Source organism: Cricetulus griseus (assembly GCF_003668045.3).
Source record: "Cricetulus griseus strain 17A/GY chromosome 1 unlocalized genomic scaffold, alternate assembly CriGri-PICRH-1.0 chr1_0, whole genome shotgun sequence".
In the NCBI taxonomy this organism is placed as follows: domain Eukaryota; kingdom Metazoa; phylum Chordata; class Mammalia; order Rodentia; family Cricetidae; genus Cricetulus; species Cricetulus griseus.
The window spans coordinates 140,761,284-140,775,296 of record NW_023276806.1 but is presented as its reverse complement, the minus strand read 5'-3'; the positions used below and the strand labels follow the sequence as shown (position 1 = coordinate 140,775,296).

General features: G+C 38.7%; 1 protein-coding gene across 10 annotated transcripts in view; it reads right to left on the bottom strand.

Annotated features, from left to right (window-relative positions):
• LOC100760567 (transmembrane protein 19) overlaps positions 1–14,013 on the bottom strand; it is a 60,105-nt gene that overhangs the window by 37,985 nt on the left and 8,107 nt on the right. For 8 of the 10 annotated variants that reach the window (XM_027392383.2, XM_035450909.1, XM_027392385.2 and 5 more), the window contains one exon: positions 1,606–1,756. In XM_027392383.2, coding sequence (XP_027248184.1) covers positions 1,606–1,756 — 151 coding nt within the window. Of the gene's footprint in view, positions 1–1,605; positions 1,757–1,998; positions 2,240–8,248; positions 11,718–14,013 lie in introns of those variants that run through there. The other 2 variants (XM_027392389.2, XM_027392391.2) reach the window with 2 other exon arrangements.

Here is a 14,013-nt window from a genome sequence, read left to right as displayed (position 1 = left end):
ATGTCCTGAAATGTTAATCACTTAAGACGAAAACATTTTTTCTTGAAATCAGATAAGCAATTTTTGGGGGTGTTCAATATAGTTTTTGTTATTGACTGAACATTTATTCCCACAAAAACAAAAACAACTGGCTATTTTATACATTTCGCTGAAAATATTCTCAGGTTGCTTTTCCCTTTTTCTCTCCCTTGATTTTTATATTTGAGCATGCTAATGGTTCTTTTTATGTCCTTTCTCTCTAACAGTAAATTGTGGTGTTTCTCAAAACCGTGTCCTGCTCTCTCTTTTCACTTTTATTCCAGAGGTCTCAGGCTTCATCTGCATGGAGCTAACAGAGGACTCCTTTTCTTCTTTAGTACCAAGACACAACCACTTTTAGGAGCATACATTCTCACTTTCCCTTCCACTTGTTCCTTAGTTTGTGAACTGTGACCTGACCAGTATTATTCCAGTTCTGTAGGAATAAGTAGAAAGTTTATGGGCTGCAGAACTGGCTCAAAGGTTAAGAGCACTTGTTCTCACAGAGGACCCAGGTTTGATTCCTAGCATCCACATGGTGGCTCACAATCCATCTGTAACTCTAGTTCCAGGGGATCCAAAGCTCCCTTCTAACCCCTTAGGCATTAGGCAAGCATCTGGTGCAAGTACATAACATGCAGGCAAACACTAATACAAATAAATAACTTAATAACTAAGCCTTAAAATAACTAAGCCTTTAAAAACAAGTAAGTTTGTATAGACATGTTCTAAACCAGCTTCACAACTCAAAAACAAATTTTGTGTGTGCACCAGGCATTGTAATGAATGTCCTGAATCCCAGAATCGGGAAGGCAGAAACAGGCAGATCTCTTTTAAGTTTCATGCCTGCCTGGTTTATATAAAGCCTTTCTCAAAAAAAAAAAAGTGCATGTTTATTTATGCTGTGTTGTGTGCAATGTGCATGTGTGTGGAGTCAGAGGATAACTTTGAGTTGGCCCAAGGGCTCCTGGGACTTCTCCTCGGCCTCCCATCTCCCCGAACAATGGAGTTATAGATGGGTACTACTGTGCCCAGCCTCTTGTGGGTTCTGGGGATTTAAACCCAGGTCCTCAGACTGGCACAGCAAGCGCTTTACTCACAGTCATTACCTCAGTCTCTGTTTTGAAATTGTAAAGATCTCTCTGGATGTGTTGGCCCATTATAATTCCAGAACATAGAGACAGGGGATAGAAACAGTTGAGTTTGAAACAAAACATCAAAAGAAACAAACAACTCCAATAAAAGAACAACAACAAAGAGTTTGATGCGCTTGCACTGAACATGCAAAACTGTACATACAATTGCCAGCCCTGTAAAAACCAAAACCAAAATAATCCTTAAAAAAATTTCGTAGTGAATGCCCTGAATCCCAGCATCTGGGAGGCAGAAACTGGTATAATGAATATTATCACAACCATCACAAAAGGCTGTAAAATACTCAAGACATTGTTTTTCTCGTCAAGGTAGCAAATTTAGGCTGTGGTAGTACACAAAATCACTCTTAACCGTTTAAAGGATGTACTTTTTGGATTTGGAAGTGGTAGTTTTAATCTCCACCCATAAGCTTCTAGAACAACTTCTACTTACCATAATAGGTGCTAGCGGTCATTGACATAATCCAGAATGCTAGGGAAATGCAAATGATCAGGCTCAATACTACGATATTAGTAATCATCTTTATATATTTTTTGCATGTATTGTCGTCAAGATCTGTCATGGAAAATAAAGCTACGAGCACCTGGGGGAGAAAAAAGAAAACAACCAGTATTTCAGATGAACAAAGTCTTTTTTTAACTTTCTTGCAACAACACTCCTTTGGTGGCAAAAAGAAATGCTAACATCGTCCACCAACCGAACGACAGACTACAATCGTCAATCCAAAACTTTTAGACCCCGTGGCTCGCCCCGGCCAGGTTAACGCATCCCTGGAAAAAAGCGCACGGGGGACTGGGGGCCAGCCGGGCGCGGGGAGGCTCGCACCTGGAGGGACGCCGCAAGCTCACGGAAGCCCGGCGGCCAATGGGCGGCTCGCCCCGCCGAGCTCCGCCCCCCGCACGCCGTCCGCAGCGGCTCCGCCTCCACGGTCGGCCACCTAGGCAACCGAGCCTGGACCCGGAGCAGCTCGGGCGAGCGCCTCAGAGACAGTCCTGTTGGGGTCCGGTTCCAGCCGGCCGAGTCCGAGACCCTGCAGCTCCAGCCTCACCGCGGCAGGCTCGGTGCGCGCATGCGCAGCAGGCCAGCTCCGCTCACGTGACCATTTAAGGCGGAAGCCGGGCCAGAGTCCCTCTAGTGTCTTGGGCCCTTCAGGGCTGCGTTTGTAATGTACCTTGGAAATAGACAGGACAGCTAGATTTTAGGATTTGTGGACGTCCTAGACAGAAAAAATGTCACCAGCAACTGTGGCGTGGGATGCTTAAACGTGCCATTGATGGGATAATGAAATGCGAGTGAATTTAGAACCAGTAATTTATGAAGAGTTCATACCAGGTGCTATGGTGTCATGTGAAGGACAAAGGAATTTATCGTGTAGAAGCAGAATTGCTTAGAAAATAAAACAGCAGCTTGGCCCTTAACCTGGGCCAGACTCAGCTGGTAACGTGACACGTAAAGATAAGCACAGTTCCTGCTATTGATCGTTTACATAAATATTGTTCTAACAATTGTGGATGTGTCTGCATATACCTGTGTATACTGTCAGTTCATTTACACAGCAGACCATCCGGTTCACGGACGATCTGAGTCTCGTGACCGATTGCACCTTTTATAGATAGGTCCCAATTGTTTCAGCCCTACCTGGTTCTGGGAATTCGACCCTAGGCTCTCGGGCTTGCACAACAAGTGTTTTACCCACAGAGTCATCTCCCCAGGCACAGTTTCAAAACAGAGATCTCACTGGATGTGGTGGCCCATGCTTATAATCCCAGAACATAGGAGGCCCAGGCGGATTATGGGTTATTTTGTCTGAGTAAATAGGAATAATAGTCACATAGTTTCAGTTAATTTCCAGTTAATTCTTTGGCAGTGTGACAGAGGTGACAGGACTGTTAAGGTGTGGTACACAACTGTGACATAACCCAGTCACTCTTTAAGAGCTCACATTTCTACAGCCTAAGGGCATTATTAAAAAATTCATGCTATTTTAAATTTCAAGATATACACCAAGACTGTTTTTCCTTTGGTAGAACACAAACCGTGGCTTCTACCAAAATTCACTGTATACACTGTTATCTGTTGCATAGGTAAATACTTGTATTACTCTATCACACTACCTGGCCACTATTTTTATTGCCAGACTATTAGGTAACAAGTTACTAACAACAGGTACGAATATTTTTAATTAAAAAAAATTTGTATTGCTTAGAAAAATTATAACCTGGGCTTTTTTTTCCTTCATCAGTCTACAGGATAATCTTGTCTGCTCAGTTGTTGTTCTAAAAGAAAACAGTAGTCTCACTGTCATTGCCAGGTTGTCTAATGACAGGAAGTTGCTGTTTTAGTACTGGAGTGTCAACTCAGGGCTTCATGCTTGCTCAGTAATTGCTCTCCCAGTGAGCTGTATCCCTAGGCTTGTCAGCGTGGATGTCAGGGGTGCCCTTTCTTAGTATAGGTCTGCCTAAAATTACACATGAAATTACAGTACCAGTGAAATGTGTTCTCAAATGAGTGTTTCTCCCCCGCCCAACCCCACCCCAACATCCAATTAAGGATGTTTCCCTTATAACTGAGGCAAAGTAGGGAGGGCCCTGGTTCCCTCATGAAAGTTTCCTGCCTAACCAGCTATTTAAAATAATACTTTCATCAGTGACTCAGACTCAGGAGTTGCTGACACCCATCTCAAAGCCTTCCAGACACCTTCAGGTGTAACATTCAAGGACTTCACAAGTAAGTTCAGACCTCAGTGTTCACAAGTAGACAATTAGACTGACAGCAATGAGGTATGTATGCAGAAAGCCTGGGACTGTGTGCAACAGTTGACTGTGGGCCTATATGAACCTGTCTTTCTGTGAATATAAGATTTCTTCATCAGAAGGCTCTATCTCCCCTCTGTGTTCAAGCACAAACCATGTTAAAAGTGTCATGTACACGGTGTTACGGGCTTCTTTGTAGGTCCTAACTCAAATTCAGCAAAGAATCCTGGCAGAGCTGGCACAGAGAAGTGACTCTTCAAATGAATACTCTCCCACCCCCATTTTTGGAAAATTAGCTGCAATTTGTCTTTTTGTGATATGTGTTAAACTGAGCAAACTTCTTTCCTCTCCAACCCTGCCCTTTTGCTGGTAGATAATAAAACAATCTTGTCTTAGTCACGATTCTCTTGCTGTGGAGACATCATATTTGTTTGTTTGTTTAATTTGTTTTTAAAGCATTCAATTGGAGGCTTGCTTACAGTTTCAGAGCACTAGTCCATTATCACCACAGTGGGGAGTATGATGCCACAAATGGGAGACATGGTGCTGGAGAGGTAACTGAGAGCTACATCTTGATTGGCAGACAGGCAGGCAGGCAGGCAGGCAGAGAGACACACTGAGCCTGGCTCCATTTTGAAACCTCAAAGAGCACCCTCAGTGACACACCTCCAACAAGGAACACATCTCCTTCAACAAGGCTGCATATCAAACAGTTTATGAACTGGGCACTAAGTATGCAAATATATGAGCCTCTGGGGACCATTTTCATTCAAATCACACTGGTGTAGGAAATAAAAAAATCCTTAGTAAGATTTCGGTTGGAATTCCAGCAGCATCAAGGCTAAGGTAGGAAATCAGAGAGTTTGGTTTGAGACTACCTTGGATTACATGTTGAGACTTCTCAAAACATACTGAAAGTATTCTTAATATGTTTAGGATTTATGTTTTATTTTAGGTGTAGGAATGTTTTGCCTGCATGTATGTATGTGCACCATGTGCATGCCTGGTACACATGGAGACCAGAAGAGGGTATTGGATTCCCTGTAACTGGAGTTATAAACTATTGTGATCCAGCATGTGGGTTCTGGGAACTGAACTTGGGTCTTCTACAAGAGCAGCAAGTACCTTTAACTGCTAAGCCATCACTCCAGCCCTTCTCTTATCTATTAACTCAAAGTATTTAAAAATTTTTAAGATTTATTTTTATGTGTATGTTTGTCTGTGTGTATGTGTGAGTGTATATAACATGTGTTTGGGCATACTCAGAGGCCAGAAAGGGCGTTGGATTCCCTGTAGTTGTAGTTACAGAATTGAGAGGTGTGCCACCTTGGTTCTGGGAACTGAACACTGGTTCTCTGCAAAGGCACCAAGTGTCCCTTTTTATTTCTAAGAAATTTTTTTTGGCCTTTTTAAGACAGTTTTTCTGTGTAACAGCCCTGGCTGTCCTGGAACTCGCTCTGTAGACCAGGCTGGCCTTGAACTCACAGAGATTCTCCTGTCTCTGCCTCCCAAGTGCTGGGATTAATTAAAGGCATGTGCCACCACCTGGATCCCTTTTTATTTTTAAAAGACAGGGTCTTACTATATGGCCTTGGCTGAACTGGAACTCACAAAGTAGTCCAAGCTTGTCTCTAACTCATAGAGATCCACCTGTCTCTGTCTCCCAAGTGCTAGAAATTAAAGGTGTGTGCCACCAAGCCCAGCCATCATTTCTTTAACCCCTGAACTATTTTTTATAGACTTTACCAATCTAAAAATGTCAACAAAATCTTTAACAGCTATTTTCATGCAAAAGAGTTTCTTTACATGTTTTTTAATTTTTATGTGTATGTATGTGGGGTTAAATACATGTAAATGTGTGATGTGTGTGCAGGAACTCTCAGGGTTGCAAAAGGACAGTGGGTCTCTTGGAACTGGAGTCACAGGCACCCGATTGTGAGCTACCATATAGGAACTGAGCTCAGGTCTTCTGCAAGAACAGTAAGTGCTCTCACCTACCAAGAAAATTCTGCAGCCTCCCAAGCAACAGAATCTCTAGTTATGCTTTTCCTAAATTGTATCATTCAAGGTATTCAAACATATATGTCCTCCCTGGGCCTACACACATTCCTTCAGTTAAATTTAAGGGTGAGAAATTTGGAATCCTCATAGGTCAGTGGCAAGTGCATTATTAAAGGCTCTGTGAAGTTAAGAATGGTTGTTCAAATCTTCCCAAGGGTTATTTTTGTCGTTAGCATTGATTCTTTTCCCATGGGAAGTATGACATTTGGGCTTTGCAATCATAGGACATACTGAAAGTTCATTGTTGCTTTAAGTTTCACAATATAAATGACTATATAAGTTTTCTTTGATGTAAAGAAGCAGGGATTTCTTTAGGACAGACATTGAGTACTTAACAATTATGAAAATTATCTCAATGGGAAAATGCACTGATTGCTGGGTAGTAACAGTATAAAGTGCTTTGTTTTTAATCTATCATCATTATCATCATAATTTGAGACAGGGTCTCACTATTAGACTTGGTTGTCCTTTAACTTTCCATGTGACCTGACTGGGAGATCCTCTGGCCTCTGCCTCCCAAGGGCTGCAATTAAAGGCCATGCACTACCATTCTGTCTAAGTACAATCTTGTGAATATCAGCCATGAAAGTAATTTAGATTTTCTGAAATCTGCTAATATTTAAGTATATAATACATATAGAAGTTTTATGAGCCAGGACCCAGCACTCAGGAGGCAGAGGCAGGTGGATCTCTGTGAGTTCGAGACCAGCTTGGTCTACAAGAGCTAGTTCCAGGATAGGCTTCAAAGCTACACAGAGAAACCCTGTCTTGAACCCCCCCCCCAAAAAAAAAAGAAGTTTTATGACCCAAAAGTGAAAAGCAAAATTAACCCCACCATTATGCCTTAAAGGAACATGGATTGAAGACAATGTTCAAACACTTATAGGAAGAATAAGTTATACATGCATGAATACATACATACATATAAAACAGGACTCAAAGAGAAAGCACTTATTACTTCATGCTTATCCACAGTGAAGGGAGAAGGGACAGGGAGAGAGGAGGAGGAAGAAGAGAGAAGAGAGGAAGAGACAGACACACTGAGCTCTGACTTGAAAGGTGGTGACAAGCCTGGTGGTGGCAGCAGCTCAATGGTAAAGGGCTGGTGTCATAGGCAGGAGGCCCACTGTTCAGTCCCTAGTACTGCCGAAACACACAAAACAAAGCAAGCAAGCAAGCAACCAACAAACCAAAACAAAAAAACCCCCAAAACGTCAAGTGAACACTGTATGGGAAAGGACCTCTGTAAAAGATTGGGAGTTAAAAAGAGGAAAAAACAGAAGTCTAACATAATCAAGAGCACTTAACAGAGATGAGTTAGAATGTTTGCTACAGAATTTACTAAACTGAAAGCTTATCTCAGACATATATATCATCTATTGACATTGAATTTCATTCTAACTTTTGGAGAATGAATTTTAAGAAGATAGGCTGCATGAAAACTGATTTGTTGAATTCCACTTAATTCCTAAGAGTGGGGAATAGTAGGGATGAGAAAAGTTAATGAAAACATTAACAGGGACTACATCTCATCTCTTCATCCTATATGCAAAGTATCTGTTAGTAAATCTTAAAATACTATTTTTATAATTAAAGCATTAGAGAATACTATTAAAACAATGCTCTGATTTTTGTATCTATCACTGTCTTTTGCATGCCTCAAGTTATTGTCAAAGAACTATAAAGAAAATGCATTTATTTTTGTTTCAGTGCTAGCAATCAAATTCAGAGCTTTGTATATCGTAGGTAGGTACTTCCACCACTCAACTATATCCAAACCCCACGGGGATTTTTACAGTCCTTGGTGTAGCTAGCTTAGAATGCATAAACAATTCAAATGGCTTGATAATGTATATTTAGTAACAATGTGAAACTAATTTGTCATTAAAGCATACCTTATTTTTACCTGTTTTACAATTTTGCTTCAACTTAGAGAGAAGGAAGACTATGGAATTTTTATGGTTTAAAATTAGGGTAAGGACCTTTCCAGAAATATTCACCCTCTAGAAATAATAGGGATGACAGTAATTCCTTGGAAAAAAAATTTTTAATATTAACAAATTTCAAATACATTTTTGTGAGTACAATGTTGTTTAATATACACTACAAAATCCTTCACTTTATAAAATATCCAACTGTCTAAATATCAAAAAAATCCCACTCCTGATATAAAGATTAATTTCTCTATTATATCAAAATCAAAATTTACCCGTATTCTAACACAGAAACAACAACATAATGAAGTCTACCTAGACACCATCAACAAGGATCTCATAAACATCTTTAATACATTTAAAGTTTATCTTTTGCTTTTCAGAAACACATGATTTTTCCTATTTTAATAACATACATTAAAGGATCAAAGCACAAGGGCAGAATGGATTTGGAGGCCGAAGATGTCTATTGCGATGGTGGGGCAGAATAATGTTTTAGTGAGTAAACAAAGATACCTTCTTGTGTGCATCCAGCTTGTACAGAAAAAGAGGAAGAATGGATAACTTTTTAAAAAGAATTTTCTTTAAATTTTTTTTTTACAGAAACCTGTCATTAGCATTATTTTTCCCCAAAATATCAAGTTTCAAACACTCCAGTACTTAGCTTTGACCTACTTGAAGCTGTGTTTTTCTTTCAGCAAAGTTATCATTACAATTTTGTTCAGTTTTCTTAAAGGGTACAATGTCTTACAACCCAAGTAACACTGAGCTCAGACCAAACTCTATCGTTCTATGCTCCTTTGATAAGTCATCCTCAGAAAAAAAAAAATGTCTGATTTCAAAAGAAAATCACTTGGTTGTAAAAAGGTCTAAAGTTGCTATGTTTTCCATTAAGTTTCAACTCAACAGTATGTGCCAAAGCATTTTACATCTATTTTTTAATGGAATTTATCTTATATTCCAAACACTGTTTCTTTTAGAAAGCTTGCAGCAACTTAAGGGCAGTCAGTATTTTACTTACCCCCTTTTCAGGTGTGGGAGTTTCAATTCTGGGCTGCATGCATGCTAAACATAAGCCACATTTCCCAGCCCAGTATTCATCTTCATATCAGGTTTCTAACCTTAAGCTGTGTCCCATCCTCTTTGTAAAGGTTAGTGGCCTGTAGACACACTAGATAAATAGAAGATCTGTGACTTACAACTGAGGAACAGCTGTTGTGATTTCGAAGCATGTTAACAGGAAAATAACATGGAGAAAATACACAGGAAATTACAATTGCTGAGGATTGTTTATTCATTGGTGTCAAATAATAGTGAATGAAAAAGATTGGGGATATGTTTCAGTGGTAGAGTACACATGCACAAGGCCCTGGGTTTAATTCCCAGCACACAAAACTCCCAAAGAAACTAAAGTGTAGCATATATAACAATGAAGACAAAGTATCTTTGCCAAAATCTTGTTGCATTTTGTAATGTTGAATATTTATGATTTAAAACTATATTAAGATATAAAGATACTGTATGTAGGTAGTAACTGGACATTAATTAATAGTTGTTGCTTGAGGTACACAGGTCAACCACATGAAAGTATACACTTGGAGAATATAGGTTATGTTAGAATGATTAGTTACCCAGCTTATTTTAGGCTATCAAGTAGGTACAGTCAGTGTGTTTGCTGTTGATATTCGAGATGTCATATAGATATCTGAAACAGTGTTAGGAAAAATATACAATGACAAAGCCAAGGAACTACATCCAATACTTAAGTATAACTAACAAGGCAAAGGGATTGTAAAGCATGTATAAGTATCACATGGTAGAGACACGTCCTACCATTGCATTTGCAGGGAAGACATTACTTACTAAAGAGAGATGGACAACTGGAGGAGAAAAAGAGGCAACCCAAAAGTTTGCAAAAAATCAGAACTCCATTTCTTTTTTTAGAAGAATTTTTTTTTGAGAAGTCCATTTCTTTGTAGAAAAGGCTTATAGTTCTTTAAAATCAGGCATGTTACTGTCAATGGTAATCTCACAAAGACAAAGTAGAACTGAATAACTCACTTATATGAGTCCACTTTTATATTACTTGGCCAAAGCTTTTTGAAGGACGGGCTCTTACTTGAATATTTAGTGACATAAGGCAGGCCTTTCCAAGGTGCAAGTGGCACCTAGAGGAACAAACTCGATACTTGTATTTTATAAATAATCAGTATTTGCATAGCTTCATCACAGAGACACACATTGTTGTTTTAGAGAACTGTATTTTATTTCCATTATGAAGTAAGGTTGATTTTCTAAAACAAAAAAAAGTAAAAGGGCAAGTTGATGGGTTAGATAAATAGATTTTGTTTTAACTTAACACAACATAGTTAAAGTACTTTCCTGTGATTAAATTATACTGTGATTTATCAAGTGGGGGGCCAAAAGCTATTTTTGACATAGAAAAGACAACTAGAAACTAGTGTAAAAAAGGAAATAATAGCTTAAGTATTTGCTATCAATACAAGGAACAAATGGCTACAGGTCTAATGTGTTTATTAATTTTATCAGTTATGAAGGTGGAAATTCAGTATTTTTATTATAAGAAGAATAATTTACACTTATCTATTAATTTTGTTAAAGTAAAAGCTAGATCCCGAGTTCTGCATTATTTTCATCTATTTTCTTAGAAACTGGGTATAACTCACCGGCTTTTCCCAGTCTGAGGTACTTGAGGCCTCACCTAACTTGGAGTCTCAAGGATATTTCACATTCAAAATATTATTTTCAAATTATTTTGCAACCTACTTTTAGGTCCAATGTTCTTATAGGAAGGCCATGATAAGCTTACTTTGACTGGTTAAAAAAAATACAAAAAGTTAAAAAAGAAAAAAAAATTGCCCTGTACCCCAGAGGTTTTATTCTATAAATTTTCAACCACAATCCCAATAATTTAATTAATTAATTTAATTAATCCCAATAATTTAATTAATACAAATCCAGTAGTTTTAAGTTCACATTTAATATGATTAGCTCCTACTTCAAATGTTCTTTAGAATATAATATCCCAACTTTGGCGTAGAATGTTTCCCTCATATGAACATACCATTTGTCATACCTATTTGACAGCAGTTTAAAAACAAAAGCAGAAACACTCTGCAAAAACAGTGTTTCCGAAGACAGTGTCTAAGTACATGATCCTCATGTAAGGCACTTCCGCTCATTCTCAAAGTAGTCGCTCAATTTTCCCATTGTTCTTAGACTCGAGTCTCCATGCATACATTACATAATGACTTGTTACTTCAAGTAAACTTTAAGTACTTGATTTGCGTACAATTGCAGTAAGTATCCTCGACAATGAGAAGACTGAAAGATGGGCATCAGGTTTTGTGTAATGAAAACTTGAATGCAGATCTTCTTGTCTGTTTTAGACTTAGAGAACTGGTAATGTTTTACCTTGTTGATCTTGCTCAAGAAGTTTGCAGTCTTCCAGAGGAAGACTGCTTAAGGCAGTAGGTAAAATGTGTTCTGCGATGCCCTTAGGCAGCATGTTACTTGCTTCTAAGTTCTTCACAAAGCAGGTGGCCTTGACCCATCTCCGAGTTGCCCTGCGTTCCCTTTGCAGGCACATTTTCATTTTTCTTCTTAAGCTTGCTATTTCTTTTTCTAGTTTAATTATCCGTTTTTTCGCCTCCATAGGGTTCCTAAAAGCATAACTGTGTTCAAGCAGTACTTGCTGACTGTTTGGCTTTAAAGTACATGGTCCACTTGGAGTAAAACTGTCGTTTTTCTTCAAAAGATTCCTTGACTTGAGTTTCTGAGCCGAACAGAGAGTTTAATATAAATTATGGATATCACAAATAAGTAAACAGTGTCCAGTTCTGAGTAACACAGCATTTAAACTGCTCTTTTAACAACTGTTTTTAAAGTTTAATGGGCAACTACAGCATACTATCTCATGTAACCATGGCTAGAGTTTCTCAGTAGGCTGAATGAACTCTATTTAGTCACCTTGTACTTTTCATTTTCCGGACATGGGCTCTCTACATAGACAGCTCTGGCTGTCGTAGAACTTGCTATGTAGACCAGGGTGGCCTTGAACTCAAAGAGATCCACCTGCTTTGATCTCCTGAGTGCTGGGATTAAAGGCATGTCTGTGCCGACATGCCTGGCTAGTTACCATTTCCTTATGCCCTTTATCTACAGAGACATTCAAACATTGATTTAGAAATAAGCAGTGGATTTTCAAGGTATCTTCCACATTATTCCATATGATTTTTTGGAGGTTTTAAAACTCTTTTTCAATTCTTATTAAGTCCAAACTAGAATTTGTTTAGACATTTTATTTATCTATGGTACTGATCTTATCTGCTTTTTGTTAGGTATTAGTCTCTCAATTTGATGAAAAGTTCATACCTGGAATCTACATAAACAAAAACTCACATATCTATAGAGGTCTATTCTTAGGTATCAAGTTCCCAAACAGATTTACTTATACTAAATCTTCAAAGTTTTAAAATCTGGCTAGGATTTTTATTTTTGTCCAAACCTGAAGGCAAAGGATTATTTTGTTCACTATACTCCAGAAATATTAAACCACTTGTTTGCCTATTGTATCACATCTTCTCATAATTGTGTCTTTTACTTATATAAACATTCATTCAAGGTATAATGGTATGCACTGTGATCCCTGCACTCATGAAGCTAAGGCAGGAATGCCATTAATTTAAGGCTAGTCTAGAGCTACACAGTGAAACTCTCTCGAAAAAGCCAAAATATAAAGAACAAAACCATTTTTGCATTTTGGAGGTAGAGGCAGAAGGATGGCTAGTTCAAGAACAGCTTGTAGGGATGCAGGATGGCTAGGTATGAGAGCACTGGATGCTCTTCCAAAGGACCCAGATTTGATTGCCACCATTTATATAGTGGCTAACAGCTGTTTGTGACTCCATTTTTCCCAGGAGATCCATTGTCTTCTTCTTATTTCCACAGGCACCAGGCAGACTTGTGATGCAGATATACACTCAAGCAAAACACCAATACGCATAAAATAAAATAAATCTTAAAAAAATAGCTTGGGCTAGAGTTTGAAGATAGTCTGGGCTACCTCAATAGCAAGATTGTCTCTCCAAACAAAAACAAAGAAACAAAACAAAACAAAACAAAACAAAAAAAAAAACAAAGCAAAGCAAAAAACAACCCAACCACTTATTGAAACATTAATTCTGGGGAAATAATATAGAATAAGTTATAGTTTCTACTAACAAAAACCTACGGCTGGCCTCTGCTTATAGAGAAATGTCAGAGCTTCCCTTGCTCTTCATTTTCTCAGCATTTAGCAGATTCTGGCATAATGAAAAGTTTAATAGTTATTGGATAAATAAATGACCAAATGTTAGAGAAAGGTTCCTTCTTTCCTTTTCTTGAGATAATGCCACACGCTGGTGTGGACCTTTCTATGGAGCAGATGAACTGCTCCTCTGCCTCTACCTCCTCAGCACTTGAAGTTCAAAAGTGCATTCTCTGTGCCAGTTGATGGTACCTTTCAATTTCAATATGTAGTGCATACCGGGGGGGGGGGGGGTAATCTTTGAGGTGCTCAAATTTGGGCTATTTAGAAATAAAGCCCTTGCTGTTCTGTAGCTTTTCTAACATCATCATTATCATCACCAGCAGCAGCAGCAGCAGCAGCAGCAGTAATACACAACCTTCTCACCCATTAAAATATTAACTCACGTCCACTTCCAAATTCATAGTCACAGTTAAATAGCTTTTCTTTCTCAGTGGGAAGATGCCCTTTTTTCAAATCCCCCCCACCCCTACCTTTTCTTTTCTTTAGGTGACTTTCTCAGTTTTTCTTCTCTAATCAGATCAACGTTTCCTTCTTCCTCTTGTCTCTTTCCTCTGGTGTTGGGCGTCAAACTTTGGACACACTCTACCACAGAGCTGTATTTGCAGCCTTAAACCAGGTGGTTTTGTTTGTGTTATTTTTGAGACAGGGTCTGCCCTGTCTCAAATTCATTATGCCCTGGAATTCAATAAGTAGACCTGGTTGGCCTTGAACTCACAGAGCTCCAAATGTTTCTGCCTCAGAGTGCTGGGATTTAGGGTAT